Raw genomic sequence first — 18,736 nt, 5'->3', positions numbered from 1 at the left:
CATTGTCATAAGATCTCCTCTGGTCAGGAGCGCTGGAATCATAACATTATTACCGGCCAAAACCAAAACTTAAAATTAAACAGGGTTTAATTTTTTCTCATTCAGTTTTGTAAGAGTTTATCGGCCTCATGAATCCAACAGGTTTAGGGCCAAATCCTGGTCAGCTCCTAGTCAGCCAGATTCAAGAACTCACTCAGATGGTTCAGGATCTTTCCCTTCGGGTGAAGTCGCAGGAAGATCTTTTGCGAACTTCCCCGAGGGTAGTCCCTGAACCAAAAATACACTTGCCTGACCGTTTTTCTGGTGATAGGAAAGAGTTTTTTAATTTTAAAGAATCCTGTAAACTTTATTTTCGTTTAAGACCGATCTCATCGGGTACGGAATCTCAGCGGGTTGGGATTATTATTTCTTTGCTCCAGGGAGATCCTCAGACCTGGGCATTTGGTTTGAAAGCAGAGGATCCGGCCTTGTTGTCAGTAGACGCCTTTTTTGGGTCTTTAGGGCTGTTGTATGATTACCCTGATAGAGAGGCATCCGCTGAAGGTCAGTTGCGTGCTCTCAGACAGGGTAGGAATCCTGCAGAGGTTTATTGTACGGAATTTCGCCGTTGGTCGAACGACTGTGGCTGGAATGACCCAGCCCTGCGCAGTCAGTTTTGCCTCGGCTTATCAGAGTCTATAAAAGACAGTCTCCTTCAGTATCCCGCTCCTGAGACTCTCGAAAAACTCATGGAGCTTTCTATTAAGATTGATCGTCATCTCAGAGAGCGGAGGGCTGAAAAAGGAGCTCCTGTCAGGTCAACTCCATGTGTATATTCCATTCCTGAGGACGTAGAGGAGCCCATGCAGATGGGTCTCTCCCGGCTGTCTCCTGAAGAAAGAGCCAGAAGGCAAAACTCTGGTCTTTGTTTGTACTGTGGGAGTAAGGGACATTTTGCTCGTAATTGTCCGAACAAGTCGGGAAACGCCTCGACCAGGTGAATTGTGAGGGGGTTCACCTAGGTCTGCAGCTTATCTCCTCGAATAACTCCCTTTTAGTCCCAGCTAAAGTTTCCTTTGGCAGCCTCAGTTCTTCGGTGTCGGCTTTTGTTGACAGTGGAGCTGCAGGAAACTTTATGGATTTAACTTGGGCTAAGGCCTTAGGCATTCCTCAGTTATCTTTGGGTAGGTGTGTCACCATGCATGGCTTAGATGGGAGTCCACTGTCCAATGGGGTTATTTCCCTCTGTACACCCCCTGTACTACTTATGGTAGGAGCTCTTCATTCTGAAAAAATCGAGTTCTTCCTTACCCATTGCCCAGCAGTTCCAGTGGTTCTGGGTCACCCTTGGCTGGCCTTTCATAATCCCACCATTGATTGGCGATCGGGGGAGATTTCACAATGGGGTACCTTCTGTGATAAGGAATGTATTACATTTCCAGTCAGAATAGCAGCTGCCATTTCTGAACTCATTCCCGTGGAATACCAAGAGTTTGCTGATGTGTTCTCCAAGGGCAATGCAGACATTCTGCCTCCACATCGGCCTTATGATTGTGCTATTGAGTTAATTCCAGGTGCCGCATTGCCAAAGGGAAAGTTATATGCTTTATCCGTGCCAGAAACTGCGGCCATGAATGATTATGTTAAGGAGAGCCTAGGGAAAGGATTTATTAGGCCATCAAAATCTCCTTTAAGTGCAGGCTTCTTCTATGTGGAGAAAAAGGATGGCTCGCTTAGACCTTGCATTGACTTTAGAGCTCTGAATAAAATCTCAGTTAAAAATACTTATCCTCTGCCGCTGATTTCTGTTCTCTTTGATCAGCTGCGTTCGGCTGTGATTTTTTCTAAAATTGACCTAAGAGGAGCGTATAACCTCATCCGAATCAAGGCTGGAGATGAGTGGAAGACGGCCTTCAGTACTCAGTCGGGTCACTACGAGTACCTGGTGATGCCGTTCGGCTTGTCTAACGCTCCAGCAGTTTTCCAGGACCTCATTAACGATGTGCTCCGTGACTTCCTAGGGAAATTCGTGGTCGTTTACTTAGACGACATCCTGATTTATTCTGACTCAATTGAACAACATGTTACCCTGGTGCATCAGGTTCTTCAAAAGTTACGTGAAAATCATCTATATGCCAAGCTGGAGAAATGTGAGTTTCATGTCACGGAAGTATCTTTTTTAGGGTACATTATTTCCCCTCTGGGTTTTTTCATGGAACCTAAGAAGCTCCAGGCCATCCTTAGTTGGGCGCAACCCACCAATTTAAAAGCAATTCAGCACTTTTTAGGGTTTGCGAATTATTATAGGAGGTTCATTCATTCTTTTTCCGACCTGGTTGCTCCCATTGTGGCTCTGACAAAAAAAGGAGCGGATCCTACCAATTGGTCGCGTGAAGCTGAGTTGTCCTTTCGGGCCCTGAAACAAGCTTTTGTCTCGGCTCCAGTCCTCAAACATCCCAATCCAGAATTGCCCTTCATTGTGGAGGTTGATGATGCCTCGGAGGTTGGAGTGGGGGCTATTCTATCTCAAAAGGATCCGGAGTCTCTGGAACTACATCCTTGTGCCTTTATGTCCAGGAAATTCTCCTCCGCTGAATCCAACTATGACGTTGGTAACCGGGAGTTACTGGCAATTAAATGGGCTTTCGAGGAGTGGAGGCATTGGCTGGAGGGAGCAACACATACTATTACAGTATTGACTGACCATAAAAACCTGCAATACATCGAATCAGCTAAGCGGCTGAATGCCCGGCAGGCTCGTTGGGCTTTATTCTTTACTCGTTTCAAATTTATTATCACTTTCAGGCCAGGTTCCAAGAATACCAAGGCGGATGCCTTGTCACGCAGTTTTCTTCCAGTTCACGATAACAGTCCTGTTACTCCCATACTTCCATCTTCAGTCATTTGGGCAGGTCTCACACAAGATTTATTTACCCAGTTAAAACAGCTTCAACACCAAGCTCCTGGAAATACTCCTGCTGGTCGTCTTTACGTCCCTGAGTTTTTGAGAGCTACTGTTTTGACTGAGTTCCATGATAACAAAGTTTCCGGGCATCCGGGGATCTCTAAGACTTTGGAGTTAGTCTCCCGCTCAGTATGGTGGCCTGGTCTTTCTAAAGACGTTAAGGAGTTTGTTTTTTCATGTCAGGTTTTTGCACAGCATAAGGTTCCCCGTTCCTTGCCAATCGGGCAACTTATGCCCTTAAATGTCCCCCTCAGGCCATGGTCCCATATTTCCATGGATTTTGTGGTAGACCTTCCCCTTTCAGCCAGATTCCGAGTCATATGGGTGGTAGTGGACCGTTTTAGCAAGATGGCTCATTTCATTGCTCTTCCCCGACTGCCATCTGCCCAAGGATTGGCAGTTTTGTTTCTCCGCCATGTTTTCAGACTTCATGGGTTGCCCACTGATATTGTTTCTGATCGGGGTCCACAATTCATTGCACAATTCTGGAAGTCTTTTTGTGCTTCATTAAAGATGAAATTGTCATTAACATCCGGTTACCACCCCCAATCCAACGGGCAAACCGAGCGAGTTAACCAATCATTGAAACAGTATTTGCGTTTGTACTCAGCCAAACTCCAGAATGATTGGTCCGAGTTTCTTCCATTGGCGGAGTTTGCTTACAATAATTCTTGTCATTCCTCCACTAATGTGTCTCCATTCTTTTCAGTTTTTGGTTTTCACCCCAGAGCTAATTCTTTTTTTCAACATTCCTCAGTTTCCTCGCTAACCTTAACCTCCCATCTCAGAGCCATTTGGAAAAAAGTGCACCTTGCTCTCAGAAAAGCGGCCTTTCGAGAGAAAAAATTTTCTGACAGGCTCCGACGTCCTTGCACTTTTAAGGTGGGAGATAGGGTATGGTTGTCGACTCGTAACATTAGACTTCGACAATCCTCAGCTAGATTGGGACCCAAATTTATTGGACCATTTCATATTATAAAAAAAGTCAACCCAGTTGCTTTCCGGTTACGTTTACCAAAAGCTCTCCGGATTGGAAATACGTTTCATTGCTCCCTGTTGAAACCATACGTTTCTTCCAGTAGATTTCCTCGGAAGATCTCTCAGGGAAGATCTCCAGTGGATGTACAGGGACAACAGGAGTTCCTGGTGGAGAAGGTTCTCGATTCCAAATTGTCCCGGGGCCGGCTTTATTTTCTGGTGCACTGGAGAGGCCATGGGCCGCACGGACCCTAGCAACGGGGACGCCACTGGCGGACCGCGTTCCCCGTTGCTGGGTCCATTTAAAATTATTATGCACCTGTTTCCTGGCCGTGCAGCAAGGCAGCTGCACGGCATTCATGTAATCAGCCCTATCAGCAGCTGATTGGAGGGCTCCTGTTTATATGCTCTCTCAGGGCTTCTCACAGACGCCGGTAATAGCTTCCTGCATGCTGTCTCTGTTTGCTGAGAGTCTGTTTCCAGTCTTGCTGTATACGGTCATTCCAGTCTTCAGTAGTCCTGTACTCGGAAGTCATCATCTAGTTCCTGGAGTCCTGACTGATCACCGTTTTACATCCAGTGGTGTTCGTGAGTCGCGGCGTTGCCGTGTGTAGCGGCTTGGCCGCTTTATCATTTATTATTTGTGTTTTGGAGCATTTTGCGGAGGGTTCCGCTTCCACAGATCCACTCTGGTATCCGGCGGTGCTGGGTAGGAGTATTGGACAAGTGGATTTTGGTTGTCCTTTTCCCTGGCGGTTTTTCCGCACATACTTCAGGTTTTGTTAGTTAGTTTGTTGCCCCTGGCCTGTTGATAGTCAGAGGTCCTCTTGTTATCATCCTGCCTCGGATTTCCCTTTGTCTCTCACTAAGACCGGGGGGCACCGGAGTTGGGCAGACATAATCCGCCCTTCAAACGTGGCTGCCAGGGGCTCAAGAAACCATAGTCTCGCAAGGGATTTCCGATAGCACGGGTGAGACAATAGAGTTAGGGCGCCAGGGGCAACTGGAATCATAACAAATACTATATTTAGCCTTTGGATTTTTGAGACCCAAGTGCGTGATTTAGCATTTTTTGGCATTAAACTGTAATTGCCAGACTCTTGACCATTCCTCTAGTCTACCTAGATCCTCAATCATTTGTTTTACCCCACCTGGTGTGTCTACCCTCTTGCATACCTTTGTGTCATCTGCAAAAAGGCACACTTTCCCTTAAATGCCGTTTGCAATGTCACCAATAAAGATATTAGAAAGCACTGGTCCAAGTTCCCCCAGTTCACATGATGTCACACTGTAGTTCCCCCCGTTCATATGATGTCACACTGTAGTTCCCCCCGTTCATGTGATGTCACACTGTAGTTCCCCCCGTTCACATGATGTCCCACTGTTGTGCCCCAAGGTCACATTATTTCACATTATAGTTCACCCAGTTTAAATTACGTCACATTTTTGTTCCCCAATTTCACATTACTGTATGTCACATTATAGTGCCCCAGGTCACATTATTCCACATTGCAGTTCCCACAGTTCACGTTATGTCGTGGTGTAATCCCCCCAGGCAGTGCTGTAACTAGGCAGGGGCTGGGGGAGCATGTGTCCCAGGTGCCGGATTTGAGGGGTCACTGATACGATTAGAGACAAAACAAACCTATTATGAGACAGAAGCTTGCCTTGGTTGGTGTAAGCTTCAGAGTGTAGGCCAGAGCTGGATTAAGGGGGGAAGGGCGCACAGGAGGCAAGCACCCTTGGACTTCCTCTCTCAGGAGGCCCCTAGTCAGAGCTCCCCTGTCTTTAGCTGATGTCTGGTCTGGTGATTGTGACCACTGCCAGGCTCCATGCCTGTGCCGCTGGTCTAATCAGCAGATCAGAGATCACTCGCTGCTTTGCAGAGCAGAGCAGTGGGTGATCAAAGGATCCCATCCCCCAACTGATCCCCCACCCAGAGGACACAACTGTCCGCAGAACGGAAAGCGGTACAGTGTCCGAATAGTAGTACTGTCCCACTGGAATCTGGAAGTTGGAAGGTATGCATTGCCTGACCCTGATATAGTGTATTGAATACACTGCATTAAGTAAAGAAGTATTGTGGCAAGTGCTGTACTTTCTTTCTGTATGCAATACCATGTCACCTATTCTTACTGGGCTAGGCAGGCCCCCTAAGCCATAGCGACAGCACCCCATGCACCGGTTTTGACATGCGGTCACATGACCGACTGCGGCTTCCCGACAATAAGGATTATGGCACCGGACAGAGGAAAGTATTTTACCCCTCTCCTGCCCCCACCCTAGCCCTTGGAGAGTGGCGACTAGGGCTAATTAGTGGAGGGGTTGGTGCCTAACCCTAACCCCTCTCACCCTAGTGCTTAACCCTAACCTTCACCCAGGCCCTAACCCCAATACTCGCCTTCGGCATTCCGGAAGTTGGTGTTCGGTGCCGGTCTCCCAAGTGGTATCAGGATTACAGTGTCGGTCACATGACCACCAGCATCAATACCTCCGGCATGCTGAATGCATCCCCCTGCACCCACTATAATTATGCCCTTGGCTGCACAATGCCATGTGACCTCCATAGCACTTAAGTTTTGACTGTCATACCTTCAACAATGACAAGTTGACATTTGCTAGTGTAGAACACGAGAACACAACCGTTACTGTACCTCTTTCTGTTTGACAAGGAATGCGTCGATAAGATTCCTCTGGTCATTTACATCCAGGTGATTCTTCCTGCTCGTCAATGTCTCCCTGATAAACGAGTGAAATTCATCTATCTTCTCTTGCACAGTTTTGTAACCTCCAGGAAACCAGCTCATCAGAGAGGGGAATGCATTGTACATCTCATAGAAAGAAAATGATAAATATAAAACATAGCATATTGTACTGAGGAAGAATGTAGATGTTATAAAGCAGTGCTTTTCTGTGTTGGTACTGAGGGATAAGCAGTGCGGACACCTTGTTTGTACAATTATTACACAAAATGATAAAATAAGTATCTGAGCACTTATCCAGAGAGTGGGAGCAGTGCCAAAAAATCCAGTGACTCAGATGGAGGCACTGCCCAAATAATAGGAGGAATGGGGAGGTAGAGATATAATGGGATGAGGCAAAGAGAGGGAGAGAGAGAGAGAGAGAGAGAGAGAGAGAGAGAGGATGAATTTACTAACTGCTGATTTTGGTTCTTAATCAATGGTGGTTACCAACGGACATCACTGTCCTTTAAAGGTGTAAATCAACTATCACCTGTCGGGTTTCAGTTTCTTTTGAAACAATGATGATGGATGTCAGTCGGATTTGCAGCACTCTGAGGGACATGTACTAAGCAGTGATAAAAGTGGGGAAGTGAGCCAGTGGAGAAGTTGCCCATGGCAGCCAATCAGCATTGACGTAACATTTATAATTTGCATACTATAAAATTATACAGAGCAGCTCATTGGTTGCCATAGGAAACTTCTTCACTGGCTCACTTTTCCACTTTTATCACGGCTTAGTACATGTCCCCTTACATTCCCTAGTTTTTCATCTTTCAGTCCAAAACCAGTTGCAAATAGAAGAAAAAATAAGATGGCAAAGCCATCCAAACAGAAGCTCTGCACGGATCAATTTGATCTGTGTAGACTTCTATACTATAAAAAAGAAAGCATAAAAACAAGCTTGCTGGGACCTGTAGTCCACGTGTAATAAACAATACTTCTTTCTATTCTTTAACCATTAATGCCGTACCCACCACCACCAGGGGTGCAGGGAATATCCCCAGTCTTTCAGCCCAGGTCTTGAGGTTCCACGGGAGGGAAGCCTTTTCTGAGGGCGTATGGGACCCCACTTACCAAGGAATTCCAGGCTTGGGCTGACCAGTTTTGGGCAGGTTTATGTTATGTCAGTGGCACCCCATGCTGTGTGTCTCTCTCTTATAACATTATCCCCACGGCTGGCTCAGCCTGTTGCTGATCATAGGGTAATAGGGGGACCCCCATGCCATATTTCTCCCTTATTTTCCGTAGCAGCCCAGGCTGAGAGGTCCGGGGGTTGGCTATGGATTTTTGGGGAAATCCCACACATTTTTAAAAAAAAGTGTTAATCCTTTCATTACAGTTTAACAAAGCTTATACAGATCATAGTAAATCTGTTGATCCCATTCTCTGTGTTAATAAATTGATTGTTGGTCCGATGTTCTAGTCAGGTTTTTGGTCAGTCTTGCGTCTGTTATGCCTTTAGTAAATGTCTGGTATTGGTCACTGTGCACAACTGATGGAAAAATGCCCCAAACCAACAGTTACCGTATATAAACCAACAGTAAATATACCCCAAAGAAAGAAAAATTTGGACAATACGTTCTTCAGAGGACATGTTACCCATTTATTGGAAGAAACATTATCAATTACAAACTTTGTCACCAGGTGGCAATGTGAGAATACAAACCCTTTGAAGAGGGCTACAATTGTTCTATGTGTCTTCCATTGTGGTAAAAAAAACTATCCATTTGAAGAACAGCATTCTCTGTGGCAGAACAAGTCTGGTGGAATAGCCAGCACATGACATCTAATGCCATTGCTCAGATCTTACAGGGTATGATATTTTCCATATACACTTGGTTCTTCAAAAAAATGCATGACCAGGAGTTGCATGCAGTGAAATCCGGTTATTGGGGTAGCCAAAATGTTGGAAAGTAGCGGTTGATGACTTGTTCTTCATTACAGTGTTGCCCTAACAACTGTACTGCTCTTCAAATGATTTGTATTACCACATTTTCTTCATTACAATACTTATAACTCACTCTAGAGTTCTGTAAATGAGGATACTTAAATTTTTTTACAGCCCTGTAGAGTGTGGTTCTATAGCTATACAGTAAAAAGATAGACAGTCAATAGGACCAAATAATAAAAAATAAACACAGCTACAAAAAGCGCTCACTAAATAGAATTAAAATCACCATACACAGTCCAGACAAATGTCCTTATGCTGTATTATAGTCCTTAGGTAGGTCAAACACTTTGGCCAGACCGGGGGTGACGGATTCCTCGTAATTGAGGAAGACATTTTTTGAAACGCGTTGGTGGAGAATGCTGTGGAAACTTTGGGAAGTACCTGATCTCTGAATTTGCACCAGTGATTACGGCCTTGAGGGGGACAGTCCGGACAACTTTACCCCCATAAGATACGTATTTCCTGTTCCTTTGAAATCTATGCTAAATTCAAAAATGACAGTATACACAGGTTTTTTTTTATTGTTGTAGATTTTTTATTGTTGTCATTTTTAATAAAAACACTATAGAAATATTTGGGTTACGCAGACGTCCTCTTTCTTCCTTCTCCCCTTTTTTTTCTGATAAATAAACAATCCTGGGGGAAGAGAGATGCAGATGCACACTCTTAGCACTAAGAACACTCATAGTAAAAATAATTTAAATAAACCCTTACAATTAACATGGAGTATAATTGAAGTTCTTAGCACACATTTGCGCAAATATATGGGTCCATATACCGCGGCCAGGTGACTTCATCACGTGGGTCCCTAACATTCCTAATACTATCACATTCTTTAAATTTATTCAGGACTTACCTCTAAATAGGGCCTTATCAATGTGTGATCTGAAATGCAGGAACCCAGCAAATTAACCCCTTAACTGACGATTTATTTCGCAAAAAAAGCTCCGAAATTGTCATTTTTTTTATGAGTGAATTAGGTGAAGAACATGAATTTAACCCTATCCCAAATGATTTTAGTTAAAAAAAAAGGAAATTTTTATTTATTTAAATGTTTTAAAAAAATATATTTTTTCCCAAACATAGAAACATCGATTGGGAACATTGCGACCATCGGAACATCGGGAGCATCGTGACCATCGCGGCTTTCATTTTGAATGCCGAGACAGCCTCGAGGTATGCAGGGGGGGTCTGGGGGCAGCTAGGGAGGGTGTATTTACACTCCCCAGCGGCTGCCATTGTCTGCAGCCGCTGGAGGGGACAGATCCTGCCGTGCTGACCGATCAGCAGTGATCGGCAGCACGGCAGACACGGGGAGAGTGCGGGGAGGCAGAGGGACCTTCCGGTCCCTCTGACAGCAGCAGGGGAGGGAAGTTTCTCTTTCCTGCCGCTGCTAACACTATCTAGCTGACTGGTCGCATCCCGTGCGACCATGTCAGATAGAGCACTTGCAGGTATGGTCGCATCTGATGCGACCATGCCAGGCAAGTGGTTAAAACATCTGAGGGTGAATGGGAGGGGTGCCAATTCCAGAGGAAGGAAACCTTGCCTTCCAGTGTACAATATATACACAAATATAGTGGATTAAGGGGGGGGGGGGACCTGGACTGCACATCCTATTACTGAAGATATCAAGAGGTGCTATCATGCTGAGGCTTCTAATACTATCCTGGAGGAAGAGAGATGCAGATGCACACTCTTAGCACTAAGAAATAAACAAACCAAAAAAGTTTTTTTGGGATCAAAGGAAGAGAGAGGAAGAGGGACGGTGAAAAGATACCTTTATGTGAAAGACATCGTATTGAAGAGAGTAAGTGGGGTACGCCCAATATTCATCATCTCTAAAAGTACCAGCATAAAAATACCTTTATGGGATTTAAACAGCCCTGCTAGCAGTAAGTGGGGTAGGCTATAGCATCATAATCTCCCTCATAAATCACGGTGGTGACCCTATGTAGCGGTGTTTGTTTTTGATTATTTGGATTTTATTCAGTGTGTGTGGTGACACACTATTTACATAGTCGCGAATTGCAGCTCCTAGAGTGCGCAGAAAGATTCTCTTGATTATTGTTGTGCCTGTCAATAGGGCCACCAAAAGTGGTCAACATGCAAAAGGTTGGCAGGGTCAAAAGTTTGACATGAAAATGGTCAACAAAAAATGAATGGTCAATGAGGAAAAAAATCTAAAAAAAAATGTGTAAAAAAAACTTGTGTCGACCATATGTGTGTCAACCAATGTCATGTTGACTTTTTGAACCTGTCGACCTTTAGCACTGTCTACCATTTATCTGTTGACCTTTTGACCCTGTTGACCTTTTGCTTGTGGACCATTTAGGGTTGATCTATTGACTGTCTATGTTTTTACTGTAGAGCTATCATCCAAATACTGCCCTGTAAATAAAATAGAAACACAGCGATAAACATGAACTTACGAAGACACTTGGGCTGCCCAGCATTTTGATAGTATCTATCACTAATGTTATAAGCCTCTGAAGTTTTGAATCATCATACTCAAAGCGTTGACCGATCAAGATGGATACAATTATATTGGCTACAGCGGTGTTCAGTATCATGGTGTCATCAAACGGTTTTCCTAGAATTATTGCAAAAAATAGTTATTTGCAAGAACTGTACTTTTGGAAAATATGGAGTGGCAGCATGTTTGCATCATTGCAGCCATGACCCTCAATACAATGCAGAGATTACAAGCATTGTACAGTGGGGGGCGTGTCTATGATGACAATGTTTTGGTAGAATAGCATCATCAGCTGTCTGGCAGCTGGGTGGGGGGAGTCTGGTGCCTGCGCACACCATAGCAGCTGGGGGAGATAGATGCCGGTTCCGGGAGACTTGCCCACTTTTCCAGGTGGCCGGTAGCACCACCCAATTTTCGGGTGCCTCCTGGCCATTCCGGGAGAGTATGCAAGTATGTGTTATCTCCCCATAAAAAGGTCCCTGACTGTCAATCACTTTGTCAATAAAACTTCAAGTCCATTGTGGCTCATGCGTAGTGCATCTTAGATGCATGTACGGAAGCAGATAATCACTCAACTGTGAAAGAATCGGGCTGCGTACAACAATGAATCAGGCCCAATATGATGTGCAGGGTACCAAAATATTAATAAGGGTGCAATGCTATGCTTGGTGAAGTGACAAGTGATGTCCAGAGATCAGCAGTGTTATACTGCAGGGGAGTAGAATGTAACTGACTGCAGAGAATTGGAGTATAATGTACTGCATACTCTCCCAGACCATCCGGGAGAATCCCGAATCTCGTGTGGTGCTTCCTTCCACCCGGTAGAGAATTCAAGTCTCCTGCTGCTGCCCGTCATCCACCTGGTGCTGCCCACTTTGCACTGAATTGCATCATCATATCCCCACCCCTTGCTTTGCAATGCTGGTAATCTCTGCATCTCTGCATTGTACAGTGGGGGTGGAGTCATAATAATATGATCACACCATCACCTTCCGCCAGGCCACACTCAGGAGGGGGCAGCCAGAAAGTTGGCAACTATTGATGGAATGCTGGCTCGGAAGCTGTGACAGAAGTGAACCCTTAAACTGACTGTCAAAACTCAATCAAAGCATACTAAATTTATCACTTATGTCTCGGTGGCAATTGTATATGAATTCAAGGAATTCTACACCTCACTTTATAATCTCCTTGAGCCTCCCACCTCTGATGTCCTCTCCTTGGGTGGCTTGAAGACATATCTAGCTGGTACCCCTCTTCCCAAACTCACTGTGGCCCAGCTTTCCACATATCATGCTGATATCATGCAAGACAAGACACGGGCAGTTATTAAATCTCTAAAAGAGTCTCCAGAAAACCAAATATTTGAGAATATATCTCACCAAATGATATCACCAGCTTTTTATGCTAACTTCTCTTGCTTTCTTTCCCAGAATAAGGCTGACCTTGCTGTGTGGTCCATAATTTTATTTCCTTGCTAGGCCGTATCAACGCAACCAAAATGAATAGACTACCCAGACTTTTAAACCTCCTTCAGACCCTTCCTATCCATGTCACCTCCAACATTTTCAAATTCCATCAGTTCCATACCTTTCAGTTTTTTTTGGCAGGACAACATGGCTGGGTGCTTCTCTGAAATCCGCTTAAGGGGTGGATTGGGAATCATTCATTTTAAATGCTATTATCTTTGTGCAGCTTGCTCAATGCATTTTAAGGAGTAGCTCAGGCTCCTCTGGAGTATGGGTTCATCTTCAAGCTGAAGACTTGGGACTGCTTTCTGCAAAAGGCTCGCAATCACCTCACTGTTTCCCATTCTCTGTCGATATGGGACACCTCTCTCCCCTATCATTCAGCTGTTAGATTCTCTGGAATTCCCCATTGGCATGGTACCTTCAGCATTCTCCTCTTGGCTCTTCATTCCCCTAGTCTCTGAACTCCAATCTACATGTCATCTCATTCTCATGGCAAAGTTTAGGACCCTCTTATAAGTAGAGATGTGTGCCGGACCATTTTTGCTGGCTTTAGATTTGGCTCTGATTCGTCATCTGGCTTTGGATTTGGATTTTCCAAACTGCCATGACTGGTTTTGGATTGAGATTTGGATATTTGTTAAAAAAATTGACAAAATATGCTAAAATCACATAGTTTGGGCCTTTTTTTTTGTTCCTAGAGTATTATTAACCTCAAAAACACCTAGTCATTTCCACTCAATTTTGACCACCTCTCAGCCCCTGACTCTTAACACCGCCCCTTCTGTTGATAATACCTATACAGCATTCATAAACTTGATAGCTGTTTGTTGTTCAGTCACACTGTCCTTTATTACATTTCGGGATGCTGATGTGCCCGGGATTCTAACCCACTGTCTGTGGCATTGCAGTCAGACACTCTTTTCATTGAGCTATCTGCCCTTGCATAGAAAGCTAAAGAATTCCAGGCTGTAGAGTTCTAAATATTTGAAGCTTTCCTTGTACCTTGTGAAGGGATGATCAGTGTTGTGGCTGGGCAGATCTATGTGGTGTGTGGCTGCAAGGGATTGGATGTGTGGCTGCACACTGCGTGGTGCTGGTCATTAGGTCATTTTTTTACGGGATGCAGGTAGCTTCATATAGTTAGAAATCTGATAGATTTTTATGCAGAATCAAATGGCTCGGTGGTTGGGGTGTTTGGCTAAAATGTAGCAGGTTGTGGGTTTGAGTCCAGGGTGTGGCAGTAAATTGAAATGTGTTTTTTAATTATGGGTATTGTGACTGAATGGCGGCAAGCTCTCAGGTTGAGTCTAAGAATGTGGTATAAAGATGATTTGTGTCCTATAAATATGTGTGTATTAGATAGATAGATAGATAGATAGATAGATAAAATGTGGGTAGGGGTATCATAGCATGGGCTTTCCCTGGGATCAATTTTGTCATGCCCCTTCCCTGCGAGGCATGCACCTTATGTCCCTATTTTAAAAGGGGGGAGCAAAAATTTTCTTTCTGGCACAGGGCGCCAAAAAGTCTAGTTACGACTCTGCTCACAGCTCACAATATTGTTTTCACCAATATTGCCAAAAGCTGCAGCGAGCTGTATGGAAACTAAGTAACAGAGCAGTAGCACAAGCAAATGGCAGTTTATAGCACGTCTATGAAACATTGCCACAGCGTACTGGAGTACAGTGCACAGAACAGTACAAACAAAAGATCTACATATTTTATTTTCTGTTATTATTTGTTGTTTTTTTTAACTTGCAGCTCGGTTCATACTGCATGGATCACAAGGCTTATAGATGCACATGAACAAAGCACACTAGAGTAAAGCACACCAAATAGTACAAACAATATATATATATATATATATATATACAGTATATCAGAATAAACAGATAAGTAATAATTCACAATGGCGCTCCAACTGAAAATATGGCAGCCTAGAATCACTAAAAAGGTGAATCCTTAATCACCAGAGAAATAATAGAATTGTCAAAGAAAGTGAACCTTCGGTGCCTTCAGCACATAACTCATATACAAACTACAATAAAAATCCAAACCCAAAAGGTATAGAAAGTTCTTTCTTTTCCTTAACGAATCTCTATGATGCTGTGTTCTTTTTCTCTCCCTTGTTAATGTGTCTGTCCTGTTTCACAAAACACTTAGGATTCCTTATTAAGATTTGCTTGTCTGTACATCTCTGATCAAAACTAAAATATAAAGTTTCCAGCATTATATATATATATATATATATATATATATATATATATAGCAGACATAGGCGGCACTCAGGACGGCTTGTAAGAATCACACGGACCCCAGCATAGAGTTCAACGTTTCAATCTTTCAATCTTATTCACAGATTTTCGTCAGGATAAAGGTAAGTAACACAACGCCACACTTAAATACACCCATCAAGTGAAAAACACGCCCCCAGCCCGTCTTATTCCTAACAATAACTATTGCTCCGAAAAGGGGTTAAACGAGAATCCGGGTTTACATGTATTTTTATAACTTGATGTGGGACTGCTTTTTAGCTAACTCTTTTCTGCTTATTGTGACCAAATTATTAAAAGGGAATGTTAGTTATATCCTACTTAATACCTTTTTTGGATTTGTTTCAAAATGTGAGTTTTTTCAATAGACTCTGTATATGAGGGTTAAAAAATCTATTGCCTGTTTAATTATGGCTTAAAAGCAATCAGTGCAATAGTTATTGTTAGGAAGAAGAGAATCGTCTTTGATAATATATTATAGTATCTGTGTATAAGTTGAATTGAATAGTTTGCAACATTATTGCTATCTTTTGTTGTATTTTGTAATGATGTATTTTTCATTTTTCTGTGTATATTCTGGTATCTCAGTCTGTATGTAATTATTGGTGATGGTATTCACATGTTATGTTCACGTCATTCCGGCCACGTCTGTGACGGGCTTGGGGCGTGTTTTTCACTTGATGGGTGTATTTAAGTGTGGCGTTGTGTTACTTACCTTTATCCTGACGAAAATCTGTGAATAAGATTGAAACGTTGAACTCTATGCTGGGGTCCGTGTGATTCTTACAAGCCGTCCCGAGTGCCGCCTATGTCTGCTATGTGTGGTGATTGACCGTTTGTGGCCTAATACACCTGGAAGGCACCGGATGCAATATTCCTGCTTATGTACAGAGGGGAGTGCCGGCTTCACGTTTGCTATATATATATATATATATATATATATATATATATATACAGTATGCATATATATATATATATATATGCTGCACCTGTGTATAATGCCTCTTCAGTTATTTACCTCACTGCACATTCCTGCCTCTTTCTCTCAGCCCCTGACTACAGTTGAACTTCTATATTTACATCAGACTTTCACTGCAGGACTGTTATCTAAATTATACTCTGAGATTACTCTGGCCACAACTTCGTGTGATCCACACAAGTTTGCCTGGGAACAGGATTTGGGTGAGACACTAGTTTCAGATGTCTGGGCCGAGGTATGAGAGACTACGGCTTCCAGCTCAATTTGTGTGAGGATAAAAGATGATGTCTACAAAATCCTGTATACTGTAGATGGCACTAGTGGCGTAACTCCCAGAGACAACAGGGAAATTTGCTGCGGGGCTCTAGCTGTCACTGTCAGAGGGGCCCTTAGAAAGAAAGGCAGATGGTACTTCAGAAATAGAAAAGATCTCTCTCCACTCATTTCATAGTGACTTGCTGCACTCACTGTTGACTGCTGTCCAAGCTCTGAAACCTCTTTCCAAGACCCCTTCAGCTGCAGAGTCTGGAATTTGTCTGATAACAGAGTGTGTACAATGATCTACAGCTCTGCTGCTGTGTCTTATATGAGTAAAGAAAAGAGAGCATAAGTAGGTTTTAAGAAAATGCACTAATTATTATAATAAAACTTTTAAGGAGGGTATTTATCAAAGCTTGGAGAGAGATAAAATTGTGAGAGATAAAGTACCAACCAATTTGCTCCTGTAATTTTTCAGACACAGCCTGTAAAATGTAACATAAGCTGATTTGTCATGAACCAATCACTCACCTCCGCGGGTTCTGGAGTCTGTCCACTGCTGAATGCGGTGCTGTGCAGCTGTGTGGGGACGCAGCATGGTCAGCGGCAGAGGTGATGCAGGTTCTGGGAGCCGGGAGTGCGGGGACCAACTGGCCAAAGGCACCGCTGTGTGTCTGCAGTATAGGAGGCGGCCATGTTGGAGACCAAATGAGCACCTGATAGCACTTGTGAAACACCTGTGGGTAAGTGTTAGCCAATCCCGTGCTTGTGCTGCCTTTAAGTAGGCTGGGATTATATTACTCTGGCCAGTGCTTTGTTGTAGCTACTCTGTACCCTAGCTCTGTGCTCTCTCCGGGTACTTCCGTGTGATTTCAGTGGTCCAGATATCGCCTCCGCTCCCAGAAGTCTGCCTGCAGACTTCACTGCAATAGATCCACCAGCTCCCTGCTGTGCTGTCAGTCAATCGCTCTCCCAGTGGCAACAAGTGAATTTCCAGGATCTTGTGAGAGGTTACCCTGTCTGCCTGCTTCAATCACACAGCCTTTGGAAGATTCTACTAAACTCAGGTGCTCGTTTAATCAGCTCTCAGTTTAACTGATTCTTCACCATTGTCGTCTGCTGCAGTTTCACAGGGCTTCAAGTGTTATTGTCACAATTTGCAAGTATTATATTCAGTATTGTATTTTCATTGTTGCTGCATTCAAGAACAAATCTTCACAGCCTTCCAGTTTAAACTTTAAGCTTCAGTACAAGTCTCTACAGTTATTCATTTATGTCTACAATATCCAGTTAACACTCCTTACAGTTTGGCACCAGTCATTGCTTCATTTGGACAATTCTTCACAAGCCTGTTTAAACTCAGTTGTATGAACATTTCAATGCATCTTTAAGACTGTTCCTGCTTATCATTATACTATTCATTGCAATACGTCAGCATATATATGGTGACTAATAATTGTTATTTAACTCCTTACTGGAATTGTTGCCTTTAATAAATATATGAAACTGAACTTTCTTCGTCCTTCCTGCTTTCATCATACCCCAGCACCTACTGCGTTGGTTGGTCCAGGGTTAACGGATTCACAAAAACACTCGGCCCTGACATGATTGCTGGTACTTTATCTCTCACAATTGTATCTCTCTCTGAGCTTTGATAACCCCCACCCTCTCCCCTCAGGGCTCTATTTATTATCATTTGCAGCCAGCACCTAAAAATAAAGATTCTTTATCGCCACAATTAGGTTAAAAAAGGAATCTTTATTTTCCCATATGTACCATTGGCAAGTCGCTGGGACGTCAGCACATGTGCACGCTACAACCACTGGGGAGACACCACCTTCTATTTTGCCCCCGGGCTCCTGGCATGAACTTACACCCCTGGATGGCACAGTTTAAAAAGATGCTACCTGATATCTCTGATAGATTTTGGTGTGGCTGCATGTTAGAAGGACAGTTTCTTAATGCTTGGTGGAGCTGTCCAATACAGGTTTCTAGATGGACATTAAGAGCATGATTTTATCAATTCCCCACATCTCAATTTCATTAGAATCTAATTTTTTATTTCTCTTACGTCCTAGAGGATGCTGGGGACTCCGTAAGGACCATGGGTTATAGACGGGCTCCGCAGGAGACATGGGCACTATAAAGAACTTTTAGTATGGGTGTGCACTGGCTCCTCCCTCTATGCCCCTCCTCCAGACCTCAGTTAGATGCTGTGCCCAGAGGAGAATGGGTGCACTACAGGGGAGCTCTACTGAGTTTCTCTGATAAAAGAATTTTGTTAGGTTTTTTTTTTTCAGGGAGCACTGCTGGCAACAGGCTCCCTGCATCGTGGGACTGAGGAGAGAGAAGCAGACCTACTTAAGTGATAGGCTCTGCTTCTTAGGCTACTGGACACCATTAGCTCCAGAGGGATCGGAACGCAGGTCTCCCCCCGCCGTTTGTCCCAGAGCCGCGCCGCCGTCCTCCTCGCAGAGCCGGAAGATAGAAGCCGGGTGAGTATAAGAAGTAAGAAGACTTCAAAGGCGCAGAAGACTTCAGATCTTCCCTGAGGTAAGCGCGCAGTGGTGACGCTGCGCGCCATTGCTCCCACACATTACACACACTGACAAGCACTGATGGGTGCAGGGCGCAGGGGGGGGGGAGGGCGCCCTGGGCAGCAAT

General features: G+C 43.9%; 1 protein-coding gene across 1 annotated transcript in view; it reads right to left on the bottom strand.

Moving 5' to 3' along the window:
• Positions 1 to 18,736, bottom strand: part of LOC134910841 (cytochrome P450 2C5-like) — a 164,545-nt gene that overhangs the window by 113,070 nt on the left and 32,739 nt on the right. The window contains exons 4-5 of the mRNA XM_063919224.1: positions 11,050 to 11,210; positions 6,577 to 6,753 (exon numbers count right to left, since the gene is read on the bottom strand). Of these exons, the coding sequence (XP_063775294.1) occupies positions 6,577 to 6,753; positions 11,050 to 11,210 (338 nt within the window). The remainder of the gene's footprint in view (positions 1 to 6,576; positions 6,754 to 11,049; positions 11,211 to 18,736) is intronic.

This window comes from Pseudophryne corroboree, chromosome 4 (genome assembly GCF_028390025.1).
Source record: "Pseudophryne corroboree isolate aPseCor3 chromosome 4, aPseCor3.hap2, whole genome shotgun sequence".
NCBI classification, from domain to species: domain Eukaryota; kingdom Metazoa; phylum Chordata; class Amphibia; order Anura; family Myobatrachidae; genus Pseudophryne; species Pseudophryne corroboree.
Note: the sequence above shows the minus strand (reverse complement) of the source record. Positions and strands in the feature narration are given on the sequence as shown.